Below are 27,397 nucleotides of genomic sequence, written 5' to 3'. Positions count from 1 at the left end.
CCCAGGAGCCAGCATCGAGCACAGGTAGGCAGATCACCAGGTATGATCTGAAGAGCCAACATCAGGCTCAGGTAGGTAGATCTAGCATGCCAGGTATACTCCGAAGAGCCAGAGTCAAACACAGGTAGGTAGAGGTAGTCTTTTAGGTGTGGTTTAAGGAGCCAAGGTCAAGTACAGGTAGGTAGAGCTGGCCCACTGGGTGTGGTTTGAGGAGCCAGGGTAAGCACAGGTAGGCAAAGCTGGCCCACCAGGTATGGTCTGAGGAGCCAGGGTCAGGCTCAGGTAGGTAGAGCTGCCTGCCAGGTATGGTCTGAAGAGCCAAGATCAAGTACAGGTAGGTATTCTGGGTCACTAGGTGTAGTCAGAACCCAGGGTCAAGCTCAGGTAGGTAGAGATAGCCTTTCAGGTGTGGTCTGAGGAGCCAGAGTCAAGCACAGGTAGGCAGAGCTGGCCCACCATGTGTGGTCTGAGAAGCCAGGGTCAGGCAGGTAGACAAAACTGGTCTGCCAGTAGTCTCTTGAAGGAGAGCTGAGGAGTTAGGATTGAATGCAGGTAGATAGAGTTGGCTCTTTCAGGAGTTGGATTCAGGCACAGGAATGTGCCCCTGGGTGTTTGAGGTGAAGCCTGAAGAACCAGAGTTGATCCTAGGTGTACAGAATGGCCTCTCAGGTCAAGCCCATAGCATGGGGGTCTCCACAGGCAGGCAGAACATTGCGGGTTTCCTACAAGGTCTGTGGCCCCTAAGTTAGACGTGAGTAGGTAGATGTATCTCTCTCAAGCAAGGACTTTGTAGCTAGAGGGACGTACACCTGGGGTCTTGCAGGTGGAGTCATTGGTGCGTGGTTCTGGCTCAGTTGTGCTGACTCAGTCTTAGGCCTTTGGACAATGGGTTAGTCACAAGTTGATAGAACTACACATCTCAGCTGGGGAGCACAGGTAGGCAGAGATGTTCCATTTGATGAGGTCTGAGGCTCCTCAGTGAGCTCATTGGTGCTGACGTTAAGCAGAGATTGGCAGCATTGGCTCTGTCTGTGAGACATGAAAAGCCATGCCAGACACGGGATGTGGACTGCCGAGGCCAGGCTCACGTAAATAAAGCTGGACCCTGGTAGGCTGTAAGGAATCTGAGTTTGGCTCAGGCAAAGGAACCTGGGTCTGTCAGTCAGGGTATGAGGGGTCAGGTTATGTGAATCTTGGTCTGTCAGCTGAGATGTCTGGAACCCATCTTCGACAGGTGTGTAACTCTGTAGCCTGAGGCACTGGAGTTGGACACAAACAGGCAGAACTAGGTCTCCCAGGTGAAGCCATTGCATCGATGCTCAGTGCTGGTATATTTATCTGGTGGTGTCAGTGAGTCTGGCTCCAGGCTCAGTGCTGTTATGTTTACCTGATTATGTCAGTGAGTCTGTGACTCCAGGCTCAGTGCTGATATGTTTACCTGATTATGTCAGTGAGTCTGTGGATCCAGGCTCAGTGCTGATATGCTTACCTGATTATGTCAGTGAGTCTGTGAATCCAGGCTCAGTGCTAATATGTTTACCTGGTTGTTGTCAGTGAGTCTGTGGATCCAGGCTCACTGCTGGTATGTTGACCTGGCATTATCAGTGAGTCTGTGGGTCTAGGCTCAGTGCTGGCATGTTGACCTGGTGTTGTCAGTGAGTCTGTGGATCCAGGCTCAGTGCTGGTGTGTTTACCTGACATTGGCAGTGAGTCCATGGATCCAGGCTCAGTGCTGCTATGTTGACCTGGCATTGTCAGTGAGTCTGTGGATTCAGGCTCAGTGCTGGCATGTTGACCTGGTGTTGTCAGTGAGTCTGTGGATCCAGGCTCAGTGCTGGTATGTTTAGCTGACATTGGCATTGAGTCCATGGATCCAAGCTCAGTGCTGGTATGTTGACCTGGTGTTGTCAGTGAGTCTGTGGATCCAGGGCCAGTGCTGATATGTTGACCTAGCATTGGCAGTGAGTCTGTGGATTCAGGCTCAGTGCTGGTATGTTGACCTGACATTGGCAGTGAGTCTGTGCATCCAGGCTCAGTTTCACAGAAGTTGTATAAACATGGTCTTAGGTGGGTTCTTGACACCTGGGTTCAAACACAAAGGTACTGCTGGGCTTGTTAGGTGAAGTGGGTGGGGTCTAGCCCAGGAATGCATAATTGATGAGGCTAGCCAGGCCTGGGGAAGGTGGGTCAGACACAGGTAGGACCTTCGGTGGTAGGGTCAGGCACAATTAGGTGAGTAGTGTGGGCTCTTATATCAAGGGAAAGCCATAGTCATTGTAGGTGTTTGTACCTGGGTCTGCCTGGTGATGTCTGGGGAACTCTAAGGATCAGGTGGGTCAGCTATCTGTTCTCAGCACCCTGGTCAGGTATGATAGACAGAGCTCAGGGTACTACAGAGGCCTGAGGATCTGTAACCAGTCCATGGTGTTGGCCTGCATCCAAGGTGGCATTGTGCTCCAGTTGACATAGGGTCTGAGTTAAAAGTGAGGAAAGTTGCCAGGTGCGGTGGCTCACGCCTGTCATCCCAGCACTTTGGAAGGCCGAGGTGGGTGGATCACTTGAGGTCAGGAGTTTGAGACCAGTCTGGCCAACACAGTGAAACCCCATCTCCTAAAAATACAAAAATTAGCCATGCATGGTAGCACATGTCTGTCATCCCAGTTACTCAGGAGGCTGAGGCAGGAAAATTGCTTGAACCTGGCAGACAGAGGTTGCAGTGAGCTGAGATCATGCCACCGCACTTGGTCCTGGGCAACAGAGTGAGAGACCCTGTCTCAAAAAAAAAAAAAGAAACTGAGTCCAGTGAGCTGAGATCGTGCCACCGCTCTCAGGCCTGGGCGACAGAGTGAGAGACCCTGTCTCAAAAAAAAAAAAAGGTGAGTAAAGTGAGGAAAAAGTACATGATGGTTAGATAAGGTGAGATCTGGGACACTGGGGCAGGTGAGGCCCAGAACGTTGAACTCACTGAGGAGCTGCATCTATAATGTGTGGTCTCAGAGGCCACTGTACTTCAAGGTGAGGTCTAGAGACCCATATCTGCAGATTGAGGGTTCGGAGGCTCAGGTCATACACTGTTTGGCATTGCTTGGGCTCTTGCAAAACTGGGATCTCAGAACCTGTTCTCGGCCACGGTGAGCAGCCTGGACTCTGTCAGCCAGAGGGCTGGCTATACTGAAGTTTAGTTTCTAGAGCTGAGTCTGGGCTGGGTGTGGTGGCTCATGGCTGTAATCCCTGAGCTTCAGAAGGCTGAGATGGGAGGCTGAGGCCAGGTGTTCAAAACCTGCCTGGACAACAGAGCAAGACCCCATCTCTACACAAAATTTAAAAAATAGCCAAGCATGGTGGTGTGTGCCTGTAGTCCCAGCTACTGGGGAGGCTGAGATGGGAGGATCACTTGAGCCCAGGAGTTTGAGGCTGCATTGAGCTGTGATCATGCCACTGCACTCCACCTGGGCAACAGAGCAAGACCCTGTGTCTAAAAAAAACCAGAAACCTCTCAGCCACACTGGAGAGCTCCCAGAATCAGTCCTCTGCACTCCCCAGTCCATCTCTGGGGCTTCGAAGTGGCTTGTTTGCTTCTGTCCTTACATTAGCCACAGACTGTTTGCAGTCCTCCCACCGTGCCTCTCAGCTTCCACCCTGCGGTCCTCACCCCTTCCTTGATCCTCTGGACGGTGCTATGCTTCCCCCTGCCTCAGTGGGCTTCCAGGAGAGAATTAAGCCCTCACAGCCCAAGGCATCTACTGGATGTAATAAGTGGGCACCTCTCCTTCGTGTCTAGAAGGTTACTAGTCTTGGATCATCCTTGGGAGAACTGAGAAGTCACTCAAATCATTTTCTGTGGGCCTTAATTCTGTCACCCTTGAGAAAAGCTGCTTTGGCCACAGGACCTTTGCATGTGCTCTTATGGCTGCTGGAATGCTCCCTCAGTGCTTCTCTGGGTCATGCCTGCTCATTCTTGAGATCAAGGTTCAAGTACCCCTCAGGTTCCTTTTATAAGTGGCCTCAGCACCATGTTCCATTTCTCCTGAGCACTTGTTTCTCAGTTTCACATTTATTGGCATGATTATTTGATGTACGTCTCCTACACTCTGCGTCCAGTGCTTGTGCTAGAAATGTGGAAGGTGCTCCATAACTAGCTGTCAGGGAGACGTCTGTGAAGTTCTGAGGATTCTGATGGCACCAAGTGGAGCCTGTGGGTGTGGCTTGAGAAGGTGCAGTGTGAATGATAGGCCTAGGTGATGGGCTGAGAAGATCGGTCGAGCCCAGCAGGTATGACCCATTGGGCCTGTCAGTGTCCAGGAGGTAGGGTAAGGCACAGGTCTGAGGTTCTGGATCTGTCAGTACCGCCTGAGGAGTTGGGAATGGGCACAGGTACAAAGTGATGAGTCTTCATTGTTCAACAGAGAATTTCTGGCACAGGTATGAGGATCTGGGGTGTCAGTATCAGAGGATGTGGGGCCTGGCACAAGTATGAGGCACTGGGCCATTATTCAAGCAGGTGGGCTGGGGAACAGAAATGTAGTTGTGGGTTTTTAATATCTGAGGAGACCCAGCCAAGAGCAGCAGACAGCTGCTGGGTCTCTCATTGTCCAAGGAAACATACCTGGGCACAAGTATGAGGCCCTAGATCTGACGGTGTCTGAGGAGGTAACAGCAGGTTACAGTTATGAGGCCCTGGGTCTGCTGATGTCGGAGGAGGTAACATCTGGTACAGGTATGAGATCTGGGTCTTCCCATGTCTGAGGAGGTAGCACCTAACACAGGTATGAGGATCTGGTCTTCCAATGTTTGAGAAGGTAGCACCTGGCACAGGTGTGAGGATATGGGTCTTCCACGTGTGAGGAGGTAGCATCTGGCACAGGTATGAGAATCTGGGTCTTCCAGTGTTTAAGGAGGTAGCACCTGGCACAGGTATGAGGATCTGGGTCTTCCCCTGTCTGAGGAGGTAGCACCTGGCACAGGTATGATGATCTGGGTCTTCCAGTGTTTGAGGAGGTGAGGTTGGACTCAGGTGTCAGGCCCTTGGGCTTCCATTGCCTGAGGAGATAGCATCTGGCACAGGTATGAAGCTCTGAGTTTTCTAGTGTCTGGGGAGGTGAGGCTGGGTACAGGTATGAGGATCTGGGTCCATCAGTATCTGAGGAGGTGGGATCTGGCCCTGGTATGAGGATCTAGGACTGTCCATGTCTGAGGAGTTACCATCTGGTACCGGAATGAGGATCTGGGTCTGTCAATGTTGGAGGAGGTAGGAATCTGGTACAGGTATAAGGATCTGCATCTGTCAAAGTCTGAGGAGTTACCATCTGGTACAGGAATGAGGACCTGGGTCTTCCAGTGACTGAGGAGGTAGGATCTTGTACAGGTATGAGGATCTGGGTCTTTCAATGTCTGAGGAGGTAGGATCTGGCCCTGGTATGAGAATCCGGGTCTGTCTATGTCTGAGCAGGTAGGATCTGGCCCTGGTATGAGGATTTGGGTCTGTCAGTTTCCGAGGAGGTGGGAATTTGGTACATGTATGAGGATCTGGGTCTGTCAGTATCTGAGGAGGTAGGATCTGGTACAGGTGTGAGGATCTGGGTCTTCAGGTGTCTGAGGAGGTGGCATTTGGCACAGGTATGAGAATCTGGATCTTCTAGTGTCTGAGGAGGTGAGATCTGGTATTCAGTGTGAGAATCTGGTTCTGTCAGTGACTGAGGAGGTAGGATCTGGCATAAGCAGGAGGATCTGGGTCTGTCAATGTCTGAGGAGGTAGGATCTAGTACAGGTGTGAGGATCTGGGTCTACTATGTCTGGAGGTAAGATCTGGCATGAGTATGAGGATTTGGTTCTGTTCATGTCTGAGGAGGTAGGATCTGGTGCAGGTATAAGGATCTGGGTCTTTCATTGTCTGAGAAGGTAGGATCTGGTACAAGTGTGAGGATCTGGGTCTGTTCGTGTCAGGGGAGGAAGGATCTGGCACTGGTAAGAGGATCTGGGTCTGTCAGTTTCTGAGGAGGTAGGCTCTCGCTCTGGTAAGAAGATCTGGGTCTGTCAGTTTCTGAGGAGGTGGGAACTGGCACAAGTATAAGGATCTGGGTTTGTCAGGGTATGAGGAGGTAAGATCTGGTACAGTATTGAGGATTTGGGACTGTCCATGTCTGAGGAGGTAGGATCTGATGCACATATAAGGATCTGGGTCGGTCAGTGTCTTAAGGAGGTAGGATCTGGCACAAGTATAAGGATCTGGATCTGTCAATGCCTGAGGAGGTAGGATCTGGTGCAGGTATAATGATCTGGGTCGGTTAATATCTGAGGAGTTGTGATCTGGCCCTGGTATGATGATCTGTGTCTTCCAGTGTCCTAGGAGGTAGGATCTGGCCCTAGTATGAGGATCTGGGTCTGTCAATATTTGAAGAGGTAGGAATCTGTTACAGGTATGAGGATCTGCATCTGTCAATGTCTGAGGAGGTAGGACTTGGCCCTGGTATGAGGATCTGGGTCTGTCAGTGTCTGAGGAGGTAGGAATCGTACAAGTATGAGGATCTGGGTCTTTCCATGTCTCACGAGGCAGGATCTGGATCTCTCCATGTCTGAGGAGGTAGGATCTGGGTCTATCCATGTCTAAGGAGGTAGGATCTGGGTCTATCCATGTCTGAGGAGGTAGGATCTGGCATGAGTATGACGATCTGGGTCTGTCCATGTCTGGGGAGTTAGGATCTGGCACAAGTATAAGGATCTGGGTCTTTCAGTGTCTGAGGAGGTAGGATCTGGCCTTGGTATGAGGATCTCGGTCTGTCAATATATGAGGAGGTAGGAATCATACAGGTATGAGGAACTGGGTCTTTCCATGTCTGAGGAGGTAGGGTCTGGGTCTGTCCATGTCTAAGGAGGTAGGATCTGGCATGAGCATAAGGACCTGGATCTGTCCATGTCTGCGGAGTTAGGATCTGGCGCAGGTATAAGAATCTGGGTCTTTCAGTGTCTGAGAAGGTAGGTTCTGGCCTTGGTGTGAGGATCTGGGTCTGTCCGTGTCTGAGGAAGGTCAAGGTTTCTCCATGTCTGAGGAGGTAGGATCTGGGTCTGTCTGTGTTTGAGGAGGTAGGATCTCACATCAGTATGAGGATCTGGGTCTCTCCATGTCTGCAGAGGTAGGATCTGGCACAGGTATAAGGATCTGGGTCTCTCCATGTCTGAGGAAGTAGGATCTGGTACAGGTATGAGGATCTGGGTTTGTCAATATCTGAGGAGGTAGGATCTGGCCCTGGTATGAGGATCTGGGTCTGTCCATGTCTGAGAAGGTAGGATCTGGCCCTGGTATGAGGCTTATGGTCTGTCAGTATCTGAGGAGGTAGGATCTGGGTCTATCAGTGTCTGAGGAGGTAGGATCTGGCCCTGGTATGAGGCTCTGGGTTGCCCATGTCTGAGAAGGTAGGATCTGGCCCTGATAGGAGGATTATGAGGGTCTAGGTCTGTCAGTATCTGAGGAGGTAGGATCTGGGTGCCCGTATAAGGATCTGAATCTGTCAGTATCTGGAGAGGTAGGATCTGGTGCTGATGTGAGGATCTGGGTCTGTCAATGTCTGAAGAGGTAGGATCTGGTACAGGTGTGAAGATCTGGGTCTGTCAGTGTCTCAGGAGGGTAGGATCTGGTACAGGTGTGAGGATCTGGGTCTCTCTATCTCTGAGCAGGTAGGATCTGGCATGAGTATGAGGAGCTGGGTCTGTCCATGTCTGAGGAGGTAGGATCTGGCACAGATATAAGGACCTAGATCTTTCAGTGTCTGAGAAGGTAGGGTCTGGCCCTGGTATGAGGATCTGAGTCTTTCAATATCTGAGGAGGTAGGAATCTAGTACAGGTATGAGGATCTGGGTTCTCCATGTCTGAAGAGGTAGGAATCTGTCACAGGCATGAAGATCTGGGTCTGTCAATGTGTAAAGAGGTAAGATTTGGCCTTGGTATGAGGATCTGTGTCTCCCCATGTCTGAGAAGGTAGGATCTGGATCTGCCCATGTCTGAGGAGGTAGGATCTGGCATGAGTATGAGGATCTGGGTGTATCCATGTCTGCAGAGGTAGGATCCGGCGCAGGTATAAGGATCTGGGTCTCTCCATGTCTGAGGAAGTAGGATCTGGTACAGGTATGAGGATCTGGGTCTATCTATGTCCAAAGAGGTAGGATCTGGTACAGGTGTGAAGATCTGGGTCGGTCTATATCTGAGGAGGTGGGAATTTGGTACAGGTATGAGGATCTGGGTCTGTCAGTGTCTGAGGAAGTAGGATCTGGCCCTGGTATGGGTATCTGGGTCTGTCCATGTCTGAGAAGGTAGGATCTGGCCCTCGTATGAGGCTTAAAAGAGGATTTGGGTCTGTCAGTATCTGAGGAGATAGGATCTGGGTGTAGATACAGGTAAGAGGATCTGGTTTGTCAGTGTCTGAGAAAGTAGGATCTGGCCCCCTTATAAGGCTCTGGGTTGCTCATGTCTGAGATAGTAGGATCTGGCCCTGATAGGAGGATTATGAGGATCTGGGACTGTCAGTGTCTGAGGAGGTAGGATCTGGGTGCCGGTATAAGGATCTGGATCTGTCAGTATCTGAGGAGGTAGGATCTGGTGCTGGTATGAGGATCTGAGTCTGTCAATGTCCGAGGAGGTAGGATCTGGTACAGGTATGAGGATCTGGGTCTCTCTATGTCTGAGCAGGTAGGATCTGGTACAAGTGTGAGGATCTGGGTCTGTCCATGTCTGAGGAGGTAAGATCTGGCACAGGTAGGAATCTAGTACAGGTATGAGGATCTGGGTCTCTCCATGTCTGAGAAGGTAGGAATCTGTTATAGGCATGAAGATCTGGGTCTGTCAATGTGTGAAGAGGTAAGATCTGGCCCTGGTATGAAGATTTATGTCTCCCCATGTCTGAGGAGGTAGCATCTGGGTCTAACCTTGTCTGCGGAGGTCGGATCTGGAGCAGGTATGAGGATCTGGGTCTGTCCATGTCTGAGAAGGTAGGTTCTAGCCCTGGTATGAGGATCTTGGTCTGTCAATATCTGAGGAGGTGGGAATCTGGCCCTGGTATGAGGATGGGTCTCTCCGTCTCTGAGGGGTTGAATCTGGTACAGGTATGAGGGCTGGGACTGTCAGTATATGAGGAGGTAGGATCTGGGTGCTGGTATAAGGATCTGGATCTGTCAGTCTCTGAGGAGGTAGGATCTGGCGCTGGTATGAGGATCTGGGTCTGTCAGTGTCTGAGGAGGTAGGATCTGGTATATGTGTGAGGATCTGGGTCTCTCTATGTCTGAGCAGGTAGGATCTGGTACAAGTGTGAGGATCTGGGTCTATCCATGTCTGAGAAGGTAGGATCTGGGTCTGCCCGTGTCTGAGGAGGTAGGATCTGGCATGAGTATGAGGATCTGGATCTGTCCATGTCTGAGGAGGTAGGATCTGGAGCAGGTATAAGGATCTGGGTCTTTCAATGTCTGAGAAGGTAGGATCTGGCCCTGGTATGAGGATCTGGGTCTGTCAATATCTGAGGAGGTAGGAATCTGGCCCTCGTATGAGGATGTGGGTCTCTCCATCTCTGAGGGGGTTGAATCTGGTACAGTTTTGAGGATATGGGTCTGTCAGTGTCTGAGGAGGTAAGATCTGACCCTGGTATGGGTGTCTGGGTCTGTCCATGTCTGAGAAGGTAGGATCTGGGCCATTAGGATTATGAGGATCTGGGTCTGTCAGTATCTGAGGAGGTAGGATCTGGGTGGGAGTATAAGGATCTGGATCTGTCAGTGTCTGAGGTAAGAATCTGGTACAGATAGGAGGATCTGGGTGTGTTCGTGTCTGAGGAGGTAGGATTTGGTGCACGTATTAGGATCTGGGTCTGTCCATGTCTGAGGAGGTAGGATCTGGCACAGATATAAGGATCTAGGTCTTTTAATGTCTGAAAAGGTAGGATCTGGCCCTCATTTGACGATCTAGGTCTTTCAGTATCTGACGAGGTAGGAATCTGGTACAGGTATGAGGATCTGGGTCTGTCAAGTCTGAGGAGGTAGGACCTGGCCCTGGTATACGGAACTGAGTCTCTTCATGTCTGCAGAGGTAGGATCTGGGTCTGTCCATGTCTGAGGAGGTAGGATCTGGCATAAATATGAGGATCTGGGTATTTCAATGTCTGAGAAGGTAGGATCTGGCCCTGATAGGAGGATGAGGATCTGAGACTGTCAATATCTGAGGAGGTAGGATCTGGGTGCGGGTATAAGAATCTGGAACTGTCAGTATCTGAGGAGGTAGGATCTGGCCTTGATATGAGGATCTGGGTCTTTCAATATCAGAGGAGGTACGAATCTGGTACAGGTATGAAGATCTGGGTCTCTCCATGTCTAGAGGTAGGATCTGGTACAAGTGTGAGGATCTGGGTCTGTCTATGTCTGAGGAGGTAGGAATCTGGTACAGGTATGAGGATCTGGGTCTATCCATGTCTAAGGAGGTAGGATCTGGCCCTGGTATGAGGCTTATGAGGTTTTGGGTCTGTCAGTATCTGAGGAGATAGGATCTGGGTACGGGTACAGGTATGAGGATCTGGGTCTGTCAGTGTCTCAGGAGGTAGGATCTGGTACAGGTGTGAGGATCTGGGTCTCTTCATGTCTAAGGAGGTAGGAATCTGTTACAGGCATGAGGATCTGGATCTGTCCATGTCTGAGGAGGTAGGATCTGGAGCAGGTATAAGGATCTGGGTCTTTTAATGTCTGAGAAGGTAGGATCTGGCCCTGGTATGAGGATCTGAGTCTTTCAATATTTGAAGAGGTAGGAATCTAGTAACAGGTATGAGGATCTGGGTCTCTCCATGTCTGAGGAGGGAGGAATCTATTACAGGCATGAGGATCTGGGTCTGTCAGTGTGTGAAGAGGTACTGTCTGGCCCTGGTGTGATGATCTGTGTCTCCCCACGTCTGAGGAGGTAGGATCTGGCATGAGTATGAGGATCTGGGTATGTCCATGTCTGTGGAGGTATGATCTGGAGTAGGTATAAGGATCTGGGTCTTTCAATGTCTGAGAAGGTAGGATCTGGCCCTAGTATGAGGATCTGGGTCTGTCAGTATCTGAGGAGGTAGGAATCTGGCCCTGGTATGAGGATGTGGGTCTCTCCATCTCTGAGGGGGTTGAATCTGGTACAGGTATGAGAATCTGGGTCTGTCAGTGTCTGAGGAGGTAGGATCTGGCCCTGATATGGGTATCTGGGTCTGTCCATGTCTGAGAAGGTAGGATCTGGGCCATTAGGATTATGAGGATCTGGGTCTGTCAGTATCTGAGGAGGTAGGATCTGGGTGCAGGTATAAAAATCTGGTACGGTCAGTATCTGCGGAGGTAGGATCTGGGTGTGGGTATAAGGATCTGCATCTGTCAGTGTCTAAGGAGGTAGGATCTGGCCCACGTATGAGGATCTGAGTCTGTCCATGTCTGAGGAGGTAGGATCTGGTACAGGTGTGAAGATCTGGGTCTCTCCATGTCTCCGGAAGTAGCATCTGGTACAGGTATGAGGATCTGGGTGTGTCCATGTCTGAGGAGTTAGGAATCTGGTACAGATAGGAGCATCTGGGTGTGTTCATGTCTGAGGAGGTAGGATTTGGTGCATGTATTAGGATCTGGTTCTGTCCATGTCTGAGGAGGTCAGATCTGGCACGGGATATCAGGATCTAGGTATTTTAATGCCTGAGAAGGTAGGATCTGGCCCTTGTTTGAGGATCTGGGTCTTTCAGTATCTGAGGAAGTAGGAATCTGGTACAGGTATGAGGATCTGGGTCTGTCAATGTCTGAGGAGGTAGGAACTGGCCCTGGTATACGGGTCTGGGTCTCTTCATGTCTGAGGAGGTAGGAAACTTACAGGCATGAGGATCTGGGTCTGTCAATGTCTGAGGAGGTAGGACCTGGCCCTGGTATGCGGATCTGGGTCTCTTCATGTTTGAGAAGGTAGGATCTGGGTCTGTCCATGTCTGTGGAGGTAGGATCTGGTGCAGATATAAGGATCTGGGTCTTTCGGTGTCTGAGAAGGTAGGATCTGGCCTTGGTACGAGGATATGGGTCTGTCAATATCTGAGTAGGTACGAATCTAGTACAGGTATGGGGATCTGGGTCTCTCCATCTCTGAGGAGGTAGCATCTGGTACAGGTATGAGGATCTGGGTCTGTCTCTGAGGAGGTAGGATCTGGTACAGGTGTGAAGATCTGGGTCTGTCTATATCTGAGGAGGTAGGATCTGTCCTTGGTATGAGGATCTGCGTCTGTCCATGTCTGAGAAGGTAGGATCCGGCCCTGGCATGAGGCTTATGAGGATTTGGGTCTGTCAGTATCTGAGGAGGCAGGATCTGGGTGCGGGTACAGATAAGAGAATCTGGGTCTGTCATTGTCTAAGGAGGTAGGATCTGGCCCCAGTATGAGGATTGGGGTCTGTTCATGTCTGAGAAGGTAGGATCTGACTGTGATATGAGGATTACAAGCATCTGGGTCTCTCAGTATCCAATGAGGTAGGATCTGGGTGTGGGTATAAGGATCTGGATCTCTCAGTATCTGAGGAGGTAGGATTTGGCCCTGGTATGAGGATCTGAGTCTGTAAATGTCTGAGGAGGTAGGATCTGGTACAGGTGTGAGGATCTGGGTCTGTTCATGTCTGAGGAGGTAGGATTTGGTACACGTATTAGGATCTTGGTCTGCCCATGTCTGAGGAGGTAGGATCTGGCCTGAGTATGAGGATCTGGCTCTGTCCATGTCTGCGGAGGTAGGATTTGGTGCAGATATAAGCATCTGGGTCTTTTAATGTCTGCGAAGGTAGGCTCTGGCCTTGGTGTGAGGATCTGGGTCTGTTAATATCTAAGGAGGTACGAATCTAGTACAGGTATGAGGATCTGGGTCTCTCCATGTCTGAGAAGATTGACTGTGGTACAGGCATGAGGATCTGGGTCTGTCAGTGTCTGAGGAGGTAGGATTTGGCCCTAGTGTGAGGATTTGGGTCAGTCAGTGTCTGAGCAGTTAGGATCTGGCCCTGTTATGAGGATCTGGGTCTGTTCATGTCTGAGATGGTAGGATCTGGCCCATTACGATTTTGAGGATCTGGGTCTGTCAGTATCTGAAGAGGTAGTATCTGGGTGCAGGTATAAGAATCTGTATCTGTCAGTATCTGAGGAGGTGGGATCTGGCCCTGATATGAGGATCTGAGTCTGTCAATTTCTGAGGAGGTATGATCTGGTACAGGTATGAGGATCTGGGTCTGTCCATGTCTGAGGAGGTAAGATCTGGCACAGATATAAGGATCTGGGTCTGTTCATGTCTCAGGAGGTAGGATGCGCAATTATAGGGATCTGGGTCTATCAATGTCTGAGAATGTAGCATCTGGCCCTAGTATGGGGATCTGGGTCTTTCAATATCTGAGGAGGTAGGAATCTGGTACAGGTATGAAGATCTGGGTCTCCTCATGACTGGGGAGGTAGGAGTCTGTTACAGGCATGAGAATCTATGTCTGTCAATGTGTGAGGAGGTAAGATCTCTCCCTGGTATGACAATCTGTCCATGTCTGCGGAGGTCGGATCTGGAGCAGGTATAAGGATCTGGGTCTTTCAGTGTCTGAGAAGGTATGATCTGGCTCTGGTATGAGGATCTGGGTCTTTCAGTATCTGAGAAGGTAGGAATCTGGTATTGGTATGAAGATCTGGGTCTTTCCGTGTCTGAGGAGGTTGGATCTGGTACAGGTATGAGGATCTGGGTCTGTTCATGTCTGAGAAGGTAGGATCTGGCCCATTAAGATTATGGGGATCTGTGTCTGTCAATGTCTGAGGAGGTAGGATCTGGTACAGGTGTTAGGATTTGGGTCTCTCCGTGTCTGGAGGTAGGATCTGATACAGATGTAAGGATCTGGGTCTGTCCATCTCTGAGGAGGTAGGATCTGGTACAAGTATGAGGATCTGGGTCTCTCCATATGTGAGAAGGTAGGAATCTGGTACAGATACAAGGATCTGGGTCTGTTTAGGTAGGATCGTGTCTGAGGAGGTAGGATTTGGTGTGGGTATTAGGATCTGGGTCTGTCCATGTCTGAGGAGGTAGGATGTGGCACAAATAGAAGGATCTGGGTCTATCAATGTCTGAAAAGGTAGGATCTGGCCCTGGTATGAGGATCTGGGTCTTTCAATATCTGAGGAGGTAGGAATCTGGTACAGGTATGAAGATCTGGGTCTCTGTATGTCTGTGGAGATAGGAATCTGTTACAGGCATGAGGATCTGGGTCTGTCAATGTGTGAGGAGATAAGATCTGGCCCTGGTATAAGGATCTGGGTCTATCAGTGTTGGAGGCAGTAGGAATCTGGTACATATATGAGGATCTGCGTCTTTCACTGTCTGAGGAGGTAGGACCTGGCTGTGGTATGAGGATGTGGATCTCTCCATATCTGAGGAGGTAGGATCTGAGTCTGTCCGTGTCTGTCCGTGTCTGAGGAGGTAGTTAGGATCTGGGTCTGTTCATGTCTGTGGAGGTAGGATCTGTAGCAGGTATAAGGATCGGGGTCTGTTCATGCCTGAGAAGGTAGGATCTGGCCCATTAGGATTTTGAGGATCTGGGACTGTCAGTGTCTGAAGAGGTGGTATCTGGGTGCCAGTATAAGGATCTGGATCTGTCAGTATCTGAAGAGGTAGGATCTGGCCCTGGTATGAGGATCTGAGTCTGTCAATGTCTTAGGAGGTAGGCTCTGGTACAGGTGAGAGGATCTGGGTCTGTCCATGTCTGAGGAGGTAGGATCTGGCATAGATATAAGGATCTAGGTTTTTCAATGTCTGAGAAGGTAGGATCTGGCCCTAGTTTGAGGATCTGGGTCTTTCAATATCTGAGGAGGTAGGAATCTGGTATAGGTACGAGGATCTGGGTCTCTTCATGTCTGAGGAGGTAGGATCTGGCCCTGGTACAAGGATCTGGGTCTGTTCATGTGTGAGGAGGTAGGACCTAGCCCTGGTATGAGGTTCTTGGTCTCTCCAAGTCTGAGGAAGTAGGTTTTGGGTCTCTCCATGTCTAAGGAGGTAGGATATGGCATGAGTATGAGGATCTGGGTCTGTTCATGTCTGCGGAGGGAGGATCTGGCACAGACGTGAGGATCTGGGTCTTCCCATGTTTCAGAAGGTAGGATCTGGTCTTGGTATTAGGATCTGGTACAGGTAGGAGGATCTGGGTCTCCCCATGTGTGAGAAGGTAGGAATCTGGTACAGCTACAAGGATCTGGGTCTGTTCATGTAGTCATTATGGGTCTGTCCAGACATCTTTCAGTGTCCGAGGAGGTAGGAATTTGGTACAGGTATGAGTATTGGGTCTCTTCATTTCTGAGGACATAGGAATCTGTTACAGGCATGGGGATCTGGGTCTGTCAGTGTCTGAGGAGGTAGGACCTGGCCCTGGTATGAGGATCTGGGTCTCTCCATGTCTGAGAAGGTAGGATCTGGTGCACATATAAGGATCTTGGTCTGTCAGTGTTACGGAAGGTAGGATCTGGCCCTGGTATGAGTATCTGGGTATGTCAGTATCTGAGGAGGTAGGATCTGGCCCTGGTATGAGGATCTGGGTCTTTCTGTATCTGAGGAGGTAGGATCTGGCCCTGGTATGAGGATCTGGGTCTCTCAATATCTGAGGAGGTAGGATCTCATACAGGTATGAGGATCTGAGTCTTTCAATATCTGAGGAGGTAGGATATGGCACAGGTGTGAGCACCTGGGTCTGTCTGTGTCTAAAGAGTTGGAGCTGTGTGCAGGCATGAGGCCTTGGTTCTACCAGTGTCTAAGGAAGTGAGGCTGGGTACAGGTATGAGGCCCTAGGTGCGTCCATATCTGAGGAGGTAGGATCTGGTACTGGTATGAGGATCTGAGTCTCTCCATGTCTGAGGAGGTAGGATCTGGTACTGGTATGAGGTTCTGGGTCTGTCACTATCTGAAGAGATAGTAGTCTGCTGCAGGTATGAGGATCTGGGTCTCTTCATGTCTGAGGAGGTGGGACCTGTCACAGGTATGAGGCCCTGGGTCTGTCTGTGTCTGAGGAGGTGGGCCCTGGCACAGGTATGAGGCCCGGGGTCTGTCCGTGTCTGAGGAGGTGGGCCCTGGCACAGGTATGAGGCCCTGGGTCTGCTGGTGTCTGCAGAGACAGGGCCCAACATCTCAGGGAAGACCACGGTAAGCTCTTCAGTTTGTCTTGTGGCTGTGGTCAGTTCCACGTGTAGTCTGCCCTGTTGGTCTTCCCGTGTGTTGCCAGCGCCTGCCTGCTGCCTTGCTTCCTGGAGGTGGGTTGGGCCAGGGCCCTCCAAGATGCCCCTGCGCAAGACCAGGGACAGGGTTTCCGGCAGGAGGTGGGGGGCGGGGTGTGCCGGCCCTCCCTCAGCACCTTGTCCTGTCTCTCCTAGTGGGTGGGAGGACGCTACTCACTGTGGTCGGCCATTGGACTCTCCATTGCCCTGCACGTGGGTGAGTGTGCGTGTTTCTGTGTCTTGTAGCCCCCATGGGAGACAGGGTAGGGGGCTCGTGTCCCTGAATATCATGCTGTCCTCACAGGCTGCTGGCCTCTCTGCAGCTGGCTAGGATATTTATTTCATGTCCATAAGGAAGGTCTGGGTTTTTTTGGGTGTGCGGGTTGGCCCCCGTCTCTGCCCCTCACAACTGCAGTCCTGTTTCTCTCCTATCCTAGGCAGAGTCAGATCCCTGCACTCAGGGCCACCTCTCACTGGAGGGGCTTTGTATAGGCCTCAGTCCTCCCATGTCATGTCTTCTGGCTCTCCATGCAGCCTTCCTTGGTTGCAGAAGGAGCTGTGCCCACTCCCCACAGGACGCTGGGTGTGGCCACTTCTGTTTACTCTACTTTTGTGTCACAGGTTTTGACAACTTCGAGCAGCTGCTCTCGGGGGCTTACTGGATGGTGAGTGCTGAGGCTGGTTCTCTGCCAAGTGCTGGCCAGAGGCGTGTGTGTTGATCCTGGTCCCTCCCCTTTCTCTCCCACTGTCCTGTCCCTCCCCCTCCCCGTATAGCTGCTCAGCTTCCACTCACCCTGCTCCTGTTTCAGGACCAGCACTTCCGCACGACGCCCCTGGAGAAGAACGCCCCCGTCCTGCTGGCCCTGCTGGGTATCTGGTACATCAACTGCTTTGGGTGTGAGACGCATGCCATGCTGCCCTATGACCAGTACCTGCACCGCTTTGCTGCGTACTTCCAGCAGGTACCAGCTGCCAAACCAGGCCTTGGAGTCAGCAGGGCCTGTGGGGGGTCTGGGAGGTCCAGGAACCTGGGTTTCAGCTCCTCCAGGAGCTCTTTGCCCCATTGCCCTTGGGCCTGGCCAAGGTCCACCTGTGCTCCTTGTCTTAGGATGAATCTTTGTAACTGAAGTTGGTTCCATTTGAGTGTCATCTGAGTTTGACCACCATGGGAGGGGCATGACTGGTGATCATGTCGCCCTGGCTAGGGAGGTCCTGGCTCAGCTGGGGTCACTTCTTTCTTGCATATCACTATGCATGCCCAGCATAGTGTCTGAGAACGTAGGATCTATCCCTGGTATGAGGTCCTAGGTCCGTTAATATCTGAGGAGGCAGGATCTAGTACAGTTATGAGGATCTGGGTCTGTCCATGTTAGAGGAGGTGGGATTTGGCCATAGGGTGGGGCCGCAAGCTGGAATCCCTTGTAGCCCCATAGTGCCTTTATGTCTCCAGAAAAGCAAGTCTGTATCTAGTCTGTGGTAGCCTCTTTGGACTACATGGTCCTCTTCTCCCTGGGGATCTCCAGAGCCCCCGAGAGGCTTAGCAGGCCCTTTCCTAGTCACATTATGTCCCAGAAAGCTTTTCCACACCTGTCCCTGCTTTTTTCGTTTTGAACAGATTCTCATTCTGTCGCCTAGGCAGGAGTGCAGTGGCGCGATCTTGGCTCACTGCAACCTCCGCTTCCTGAGTTCAAGCGATTCCTGTGCCTCAGCCTCCCAAGTAGCTGGGATTACAGGCATGCACCACCATGCGCTGGCTAATTTTTGTGTTTTTAGTGGAGATGGGGTTTCACTATGTTGCCCAGGCTGGTTTCGAACTCCTGGCCTCAAGCGATCCACCTGCCTTGGCCTCCCGAAGTGCTGGGATTATAGGCATGAGCCACCATGCCCAATCCTGTCCTTGCTTTTGTTTAGTACAAAGCCAGTCCCTGTCCAGCAGCTCTTGAGTTGCTTTGGGCAGGTACAGAAGGCTTCACCAACACCTGGAAGCAAATCCTGTGATTGAAGGAGAGGCCAAGGTTCCCCAAATCCTAGCTGCCTTGGTGAGGGTTGTCATGACCAGGGCCCAGGTGGGTACCCAAAGCCTAGCATCTAGTTGAGATGACAGCCCTCAAAGGCTGTACTCTTAGCCGGGCATGGTGGCTGATGCCTGCAATCCCAGCACCTTGGGAGGCTGGGGGCGATTGCTTGAGGCCAGGAGTTCAAGACCAGCCTGGGCAACATAGCGAGACCCAGTCTCTACAAAAAAACCCACAAAAACTAACAATAGCTGGGCATGGTGGTGTGGCACCTGTAGTCCCAGCTACTTGGGAGGCTGAGGCAAGAGGTTTGCTTGAGCCCAAGAGGTCGACGCTTCAGTGAGCTATGATTCTACCACTCTCCTCCAGCCTGTGTGACAGAGTGAGACTCTGTCTCTTGGGGGGAAAAAAAGGCTGTGCCCTCTGGACCCCAGCCTGCTCTCCCTTAAGAAATGAGTTGATTTTGTGACCGATTTTGTCTTTAGGGAGGTCCTTGCCTGACCTCCAGACCCACCTTTTCCTGGGCATGAGTCCTTCTTGCACCGTGGCCTAAGCTGGAAAGGTTGGGAGGCTGTGTCCTCACGGGTGTGGGGAGGAAGGGGATCGTGCCTGCAGACATGGGTGCAGGTCCACCTCACGGGGCCAGGGCAGGGTGGGTCTGTCTGGAGCATCTGGGCAGAACTTGGGCGTGGTGCAGGAAGGAGCAGGATTTGGGTACAGTGTGTGAAGGATCAAGATTTGCAGGTAGAGGGTTGGGGGTTTTTTTTTTTTTTTCTTTTCTTTTTCTGTTTCTTTTTTTTTTTTTTTTTGAGATGGAGTTTTGCTCATGTTGCCCAGGCTGGAGTGCAGTGGCGAGATCTCGGCTCACCACAACCTCTGCCTCCCGTGTTCAAGTGATTGTCCTGCCTAAGCCTCCCAAGTAGCTGGGATTATAGGCATGCGCCATCACACCTGGCTAATTTTGTATTTTTAGTAGAGACAGGGTTTCTCCATGTTGGTCAGGCTGGTCTCAAACTCCCAACTTCAGGTGATCCGCCTGCCTCGGCCTCCCAAAGTGCTGGAATTACAGGCTTGAGCCACTGCGCCCGGCCTCTTTCTTTCTTTTTAAATGTTCTTTCATTTTGCCAAGGGCTGGGTTTCTGTTCCTTTTCCAGGGCGACATGGAGTCCAATGGGAAATACATCACCAAATCTGGCACCCGTGTGGACCACCAGACAGGCCCCATTGTGTGGGGGGAGCCTGGGACCAATGGCCAGCATGCTTTTTACCAGCTCATTCACCAAGGTAGGCCTGTGTGGCCTGGGCAGGGTGGCGTTGGGGAGGGAAAGGATCTTCCAGAAGAGATATCTCACTTAGGTCAGTGCCCTCCTCTAGGCTGTATGGCTAGCTCCCATGGGCTGGGGTCATGTGGGTGACCACAGTGCCCTTCACAGGCACCAAGATGATACCCTGTGACTTCCTCATCCCGGTCCAGACCCAGCACCCCATACGGAAGGGTTTGCATCACAAGGTAAGAGCCCCCATCTGGCCCCATCTGGAGGGTCTGGCTCACATTGCACCCAGACCTCTGGAAACCTGATGCATTGGTTGACAATCATGTTAGTTTTCTATTCCAGCCATAACAAATGACAACAAACATGGAGGCTTAAAACAACACTCTTTTTTTGAGGGTGGGGAGTGGGGACAGAGTCTTGCTGTGTCACCCAGGCTGGAGTGCAGTGGCGCGATCTTGGCTCACTGCAACCTTCCCCCTCCCCCTTCCCCCTCACTTCAGGTGATTCTTACGTCTCAGCCTCCCAAGTAGCTGGGACTATAGGCACTCACCACCACGGCCTGCTAATTTTTATATTTTTGGTAGAGGGTTTCACTGTGTTGGCCAGGCTGGTCTTGAACTCATGACCTCACGTGATCCACCTGCCTCAGCCTCTCTAAGTGCTGGGATTATAGGCATGAGCCAACACACCTGGCCTATCTCAAGAGTTTCTGAAGCTCAGTTGTCCAGCAGACCCTGCTGTATCTCTGCTTAGAGTCTTGCAGGCTGAAATCAAGGTGTCATCAGGTCTGTGTTTCTTTCTAGAGACTTTAGGGGGAAAGCCTTTTCTGTGCTTGCCAGGTGGTTGGCAGAATTCATTTCTGTATGTTTGTGGAACTGAAGTCCAGCTTCCTTGCTGTGGGCTGAAGCTCCTTCTCAGATTCTCAAGGTCACCTGCATTCCCTAGCTTGTGGGCCTCTTCACTGCAGAACCAGCAATGGCAGGTTAAATCCTTCTGAAGCTTTGATTCTGTCTTGCCACTTCTGTTGCGTCTCTCGGACTGACTCGTTTACCTTCCTCCTCTACATTTTTCTTTTATTCCCTAAGTAACAGCGTCGTGCTATGTTGTCTAGGCTGGACTTCAGTGGCATGATCACAGTTCACTGCATTTTCGACGTCCCAGGCTCAAGCAATCTTCCTGCCTCAGCCCTTCAAGTAGCTGAGACTTATAGGCACACATCACGATGCCTGGCTAACTTTTAAACTTTTATTAGAGACGGGGTTTCACTATGTTGCCTAGGCTGGTCTCCAGCTCCTGGGCTCAAGTGATTCTCCTGCCTCGACCTCCCAGAGTTTTGGGATTACAGGTGTGAGCCACCACACCTGGCCCTCTTTTACTTTTAAGGGCCAGTGTGATTAGATTGGGCCTACTAGATAATCCAGGAAAATCTCCCCTTTTGTTTATTTTATTTTTATTTTTTAATTTTAGAGATAGCATGTCACTCTGCTGAGGCTGGAGTGCAGTGGCCCAGTCATAGCTCACTACAGCCTTGAACTCCTGGACTAAAGCAATCCTTTTATCTCAGCCTCCTGAGTAGGTGGGACCACAGATGTGCACCATGCCTAGCTATTTTTTTTTTAAAGAGACAGAGTCTTGTTCTGTTGCCCAGGCTGGAGTGCAGTGGCACAATCAGGCTCTCTGCAGCCTCACCCTCCTGGGCTCAAGCAATCCTCCTACCTCAGCCTCCTGAGTAGCTGGGAACAGGCAAACGCACCACACCCAGCTGATTTTTTTATTTTTATTTTTTGTAGAGATGGAGTCTCACTTTGTTGCCCAAGCTGCCCTCAAACTCCTTCACAGAATTTATTGTGCCTTGTCTTAGGTGTGCAGAGCAGCATAGGGTTACAGTAGCACAAGCTTTGGAGTCAGTGAGCTGGGTTGAATTCTGATTCTTTCTGTCTATAGTTCTGTGATCCAGCACTGTGGACTTGTAGAACCCAAGGCTCTACTAGAACAGGGCAATGATGCCTTTCCTCCTTAGGATCTTAGTATTATTATTATTATTATTTTTTCGAGACACTTTTTCACTTTGTTGCCCAGGCTGGAGTGCAGTAGTGCTACCTTGGCTCACTGCAACCTCAGCTTCCTGGGTTCAAGCGATTCTCGTGCTTAAGCCTCCTGAGTAGCTGGGATTACAGGTGCACACCACCATGCCCGGCTACTTTCTTAGGATATTAAAAGATAGATGTTGGTAAAATTGTTAGCAGGAACCCGGCAAGTGGTGCGTAGTTCGTTCTTTTTTTCTTTTTTTTCTTTTTTTCTTTTTTTTTTAGCTCTGTTGCCCAGGCTGGAGTGCTGGAGTGCAATGGCGTGATCTCAGCTCACTGCACCTTCTGCCTCCCAGGTTCAAGTGATTCTCCCGCCTCAGGCTCCTGCCTGATTACAGGCATGCGCCACCATGCCCAGCTAATTTTTTTGGTATTTTTAGTAGAGACGGGGTTTCACCATGTTGGTCAGGCTGGTCTCGAGCTCCTGACCCCGTGATCCACCCACCTCGGCCTCCCAAAGTGCTGGGATTCCAGACACCACGCCTGGCCACTGGTGTGTAGTTCTAAAAGAGCAGTTATCACCATTCCCTGCCTTGTGGTGTCATTGGATGTGTTCCCTTCGCTCCAACTGAGCTATACAGTGAGTGACCCAGGTGGGGACTGACCCCTGCTGAGAAGTGCCAGGCGGTCTTGTCCCTCTGCCGGAAGCTCAGACAGTGCTCTCAAGCATAACTGATGTCTCGCTCATCAGATCCTCCTGGCCAACTTCCTGGCCCAGACGGAAGCCCTGATGAGGGGGAAATCAACGGAGGAGGCCCGAAAGGAGCTCCAGGCTGCAGGCAAGAGTCCAGAGGACCTTGAGAGGCTGCTGCCACATAAGGTCAGCACTTCTGCATTCGGCTTTGGGGTGCATGCTGGAGTTGGAGGTGTGAAGCTGTGGCACTAGGCAGGGGCTTGGGGCGTGCCTGGCTTGTCCTACAGAGTGGGAGGGCCTGTCCTCACAGACCTGTACGTCTCAGCCTCTAGGGCAGGGCGTGCTTCCCTTCAGGGGGCTGAGGGATCAGGACTCACTTGGAGACATTCCTTGGTGTTTTCTGCAGGTCTTTGAAGGAAATCGCCCAACCAACTCTATTGTGTTCACCAAGCTCACACCATTTATGCTTGGAGCCTTGGTCGGTGAGTGAGTAGGGGAAAGGTCCTGGCTTGGGGTAGTTGGAATGGGCTTGCGGAGCCCTGACGTGCCCTGTCTGTCCCCTCTGCAGCCATGTATGAGCACAAGATCTTCGTTCAGGGCATCATCTGGGACATCAACAGCTTTGACCAGTGGGGGTGAGTTGCTCACTTAGGGGAGGGCCAGGAATGCCTTTGGGTCGGCTCAGGGATTTCAGTAGCAACGTTAGAGCCTTCCCCATACCACTCTTCCCTTCCTTTCTTGGCAGAGTGGAGCTGGGAAAGCAGCTGGCTAAGAAAATTGAGCCTGAGCTTGATGGCAGTGCTCAAGTGACCTCTCACGATGCTTCCACCAACGGGCTTATCAACTTCATCAAGCAGCAGCGCGAGGCCAGAGTCCAATAAACTCATGCTCAGCCGCAGCCTCCTCTGTGATTCCTCTTTCTCTTCTGGTCCCTGCTCCCCAGAGCCGGCACTGCATGGTCCTGGACACCACCCAGAGCGCCCTCTGGTTGTGGGCTTGGACCAGGAGCCCTTAGCAGGGAGGGCTGATCTCAAATTGCTACCCCCAGCCCCTCCATGTCTTCGCTCCCTCTGTTAAATTGGCTGAAGTGTTTTTGTGCAGCTGACTTTTCTGACCCATGTTCACGTTCACATCCCATGTAGAAAAATAAAGATGCCACAGAGGAGGTTGTAGGCTCAGCCTCTGATTTTTTTCCTGCGATGGTGCTTTATGTAGCAGAAGGCAGGAGTGCTCAGTAGGACGCAGCCTGTGCCTCCATGGACACTGAATACTAAGTGGTGAGCAGGTGTAGAGTGGAGCAAGGTGCCTTGAGAAGACAGTAGTGGGGTGGGAGCACAATCAGTCAAGAGGGCAACTTGGCCTGTGTCACCAAATCCTAAGACTGTTTTCCACTCCTCACCTCTGTGACTGGAGAAATTGGATACTCTGTTCACTCTATGCATTGAGTGCATTGAGATTATGTTTGTTTGGGGTGAATTCCTGGACAAGACCAAGGGTGACTGCCATCTCCTGGCAAGATGCTCAGGTAGGTCTTTCGCTTTAAAAGGCAGATAGATATTGGAAATAGGATTTTTTTTTTTTTTTTTTGAGTGTTGCTCTGTTGCCCAGACTGGAGTGCAGTGGTGCAATCTCGGCTCACTGCAACCTCCGCCTCCCGGGCGGGTTCAAGCTATTCTCCTGCCTCAGCCTCCTGAGTAGCTGGGATTACAGGCACACACCACCACGCCGAGCTAATTTTTGTATTTTTAGTGGTGAAGGGGTTTTACCATGTTGGGCAGGCTGGTCTTGAACTCCTGACCGCAGGTGATCCGCCCACCTCAGCCTCCCAAAGTGCTGGGATTACAGGTGTGAACCACCACACCTGGCACAATTTTTTTTTAACAACTTATTTTTTTAGACAGGGTCTTGCTCCATTGCCCAGGCTGGAGTGCAGTGGTGTCATCACAGCTCACTGCAACCCCAACCACTCGGGCTCAGGCAGTCCTCTTGCCTCAGCCGCCCAAGTAGTTGAGACTACAGGTTGTGCCACTATACCCTGCTAGTTTTTTCATTTTTTGTAGAGACGGGTCTTGAATTTCAGGGCTCGAGAACCTCCCACCTCAGCCTCCCACAGTGCTGGGATTACAGGCGTGAGCCACTACACCCAGCCTATTCAGAATTTTTTTTCTTTTCTTTTTTTTTTTTTTTTTTTGAGGTGGAGTCTCGCTCTGTCGCCCGGACTGGAGTGCAGTGGCCAGATCTCAGCTCACTGCAAGCTCCGCCTCCCGGGTTTACGCCATTCTCCTGCCTCAGCCTCCCGAGTAGCTGGGACTACAGGCGCCCGCCACCTCGCCTGGCTAGTTTTTGTATTTTTAGTAGAGACGGGGTTTCACCGTGTTAGCCAGGATGGTCTCGATCTCCTGACCTCGTGATCCGCCCGTCTCGGCCTCCCAAAGTGTTGGGATTACAGGCTTGAGCCACTGTGCCCGGCCAGAATTTTTTTTCTTAGAGACATGGTCTTCATTGCCCAGGCTGGACTGCAGTGATGCAGTCATAGCTGACTGAAGCCTCAAATTCCCAGGCTAAGGTGATCTCACCTCAGCCTTCCAAGTAGCTGGGTCCGCAGATGCATGCCAGTGTCAGGCCTCTGAGCCCAAGCTAAGTCATCATATCCCTTGTGACCAGATGGCCTGAAGCAACTGAAGATCCACAAAAGAAGTGAAAATAGCCTTAACTGATGACATCCCACCATTGTGATTTGTTTCTGCCCCACCGTAACCGATCAATGTATTTTGTATTCTCCCCCACCCTTAAGAAGGTTCTTTGTAATTCTCCCTCCACCTTGAGAATGTACTTTGTGAGCTCCACCCCCTGCCCGCAAGCGTTGCTCCTACCTCCACTGCCTATCCCCAAACCTATAAGAACTAATGATAATCCACCACCCTTTGCTGACTCTTTATGGACTCAGCCTGCCTGCACCTAGGTGAAATAAACAGCCATGTTGCTCACACAAAGCCTGTTTGGGGGTCTCTTCACACGGACACGTGAGACAGCCAGTACACCCAGCTCATTTTTAAATTTTTGTATATCAGTGTACTGTTGTTAGAAAAAAAAGTAAGAAAAATAGAAAATAAATTTTTGTAGTGATAGGGTCCCACTGAGGCAGGAGAATAGGGTCTAGAGACAAGGGAGCATTCACTTCAGCCTCTGATTGGTGGCAGGCCAAGTCTTTATTTACATAGGGTGTAACCAAATAGGAAACCTCCAAAGGGTACTTAAACCCCAGATTTTCTAAACAGGGCACTTGCTTAAGCCTCCTCCTGCTTTGTGGAGTGTACTTTTGTTTCAATAAATCTGCTTTTGTTCCTTCTTTTGTTGCTTTGTTTGTGTGTTTTGTCTGCCTCTTTGTTCAGCATTCCAAGAACCTGGACAACTTGTAGTCAAGACCCTCCCCTGGTAACACCACTGTGTTGCCCAGGCTTATCTTGAACTCCTGGGCTCAAGTGATCCTCCTGCCTTGGCCTCCCAAAGTGTTGGGATTACAGGTGCAAGCCACCGTGCCCAGCATCACAGGGCCTTTTACAGCTGTCAGGTTGAAGTGTGATAAAACAGGAGTAAACAGGTTTCGTCTCCAGGTCCTTGCTGGGCTAAAGCCGAACATCACAAAGGCTAGTGCTTCCTCCTTTGAGGTGTAGATCCTTGAAAACATACGTTTCCTTTGCATACCATGTTATGAATCCTAAAATAATGTTTTTGCAGCCTGCATTTTTAACAAGTTAGGTTTATTGGGGTGTAATTTACATATAGTAAGATTCACCTTTCTTTGCTATACAGTTCTGTTTTCACAAGTGTATATACAGTCTTATAACCATTACAGACAAGATATACAGCATTTTCCTCACCCTCAAAAGTTCCTGACGCTCTTGTGGTCCAGTCCTACTCCCTCATCCCAATTCCTGACTACCATTGAACTGATTTTTTTTCCCCTAAGTTCTGCTTTGACCAGAACGGCACCTTTTGTGTCTGGCTTCTTCCCATGATGCTTTTGAAATTCACCCACGTTGTGCTGCAGGAATTTAAAAAACTGTATTGTGTGGCTGGGCGCGGTGGCTCACACCTGTACTACTAATACTTTGGGAGGCCAAGTTGGGCGGATCACCTGAGGTTGGGAGTTCGAAGACAGCCTGACCAACATGGAGAAACCCTGTCTCTATTAAAAATACAAAGTTAGCTGGGCGTGGTGGCACATGCCTGTAATCTCAGCTACTTGGGAGGCTAAGGCAGAAGAAGGGCTTGAACCTGGGAGGCAGAGGTTGTGGTGAACTGGGATCATGCCACTGCACTCCAGCCTGGGCGACAAGAGAGAAACTCCCTCTCAAAAAAAAAAAAGCTGGGCGTCAGGCATTGTGGTGGGCACCTGTAATCCTAATCCAGCTACTCCGGGGGCTGAGGCAGGAGAATCGCTTGAACCTGGGAGGCAGAGGTTGCAGTGAGATGGCGCCACTGCACTCCAGCCTGGGCGACCCAGCGAGACTGTCTCAAAAACAAAACAAAAATAAAAACTCCGAAAAATCTCAAACATATAAAACCCAAAGAGAATAAATCTCCATGTGCCTGGCACCAAATTTCAACAATTATCAACTCATGGCCAATCTTACTGTATCTATATCCCACCTTAATTATGTAGTAGCAAATCCCAGATATTTCATGTATAAGCATTTTGGTGTGTTTCTCTAAAAATTAAAAACTTCATTGTTCTTCTTGTTAATGATTGATAATACCATTATCCCACCTAAAATTTTTATTTCCCGGTAAGGCTTTTTGGAGCCTGGGCCGGGTGGCTCACACCTGTAATCACAACACTTTGGGAGGCTGAGGCGGGAGGATCACTTGAATCCAGGAGCCAGGAGTTCAAGACCAGTGTGGGCAATATAGCAAGTCCTCGTCTCAAGAAAAAAATGAAAAAAAAAAGTTAGCTTTTTGGCAAAACTACTTCCTAGTAGATGGTGTGTACTTCCTATTACAGCGTATTAAGGGGCACATAATGCCAGCGGCGCCTCTGTCGCTCTTGGACCTGAGTGCACGCGCCTTAAAGCCACGCCTCCGCATCGGATCCTAGTAAGGGGGTGGGGCTATCATTTCAGTGTATGCGTTGCGCGTGCGCGGACACGCGCGCCGCTCGG

At 50.7% G+C, this 27,397-nt stretch overlaps 1 protein-coding gene across 1 annotated transcript in view; it reads left to right on the top strand.

Moving 5' to 3' along the window:
- GPI (glucose-6-phosphate isomerase) overlaps window positions 1-23,413 on the top strand; it is a 45,208-nt gene extending 21,795 nt beyond the window's left edge. Inside the window, exons 10-18 of the mRNA XM_030942207.1 lie at window positions 16,382-16,442; window positions 16,847-16,890; window positions 17,035-17,187; window positions 19,395-19,524; window positions 19,674-19,750; window positions 22,293-22,421; window positions 22,642-22,717; window positions 22,804-22,870; window positions 22,981-23,413. Of these exons, the coding sequence (XP_030798067.1) occupies window positions 16,382-16,442; window positions 16,847-16,890; window positions 17,035-17,187; window positions 19,395-19,524; window positions 19,674-19,750; window positions 22,293-22,421; window positions 22,642-22,717; window positions 22,804-22,870; window positions 22,981-23,116 (873 nt within the window). The 3' untranslated portion in view covers window positions 23,117-23,413. The remainder of the gene's footprint in view (window positions 1-16,381; window positions 16,443-16,846; window positions 16,891-17,034; window positions 17,188-19,394; window positions 19,525-19,673; window positions 19,751-22,292; window positions 22,422-22,641; window positions 22,718-22,803; window positions 22,871-22,980) is intronic.
- Window positions 23,414-27,397: the final 3,984 nt, after the last annotated feature.

The sequence above is a fragment of the Rhinopithecus roxellana genome, chromosome 12 (assembly GCF_007565055.1).
Source record: "Rhinopithecus roxellana isolate Shanxi Qingling chromosome 12, ASM756505v1, whole genome shotgun sequence".
NCBI lineage: Eukaryota > Metazoa > Chordata > Mammalia > Primates > Cercopithecidae > Rhinopithecus > Rhinopithecus roxellana.
Note: the sequence above shows the minus strand (reverse complement) of the source record. Positions and strands in the feature narration are given on the sequence as shown.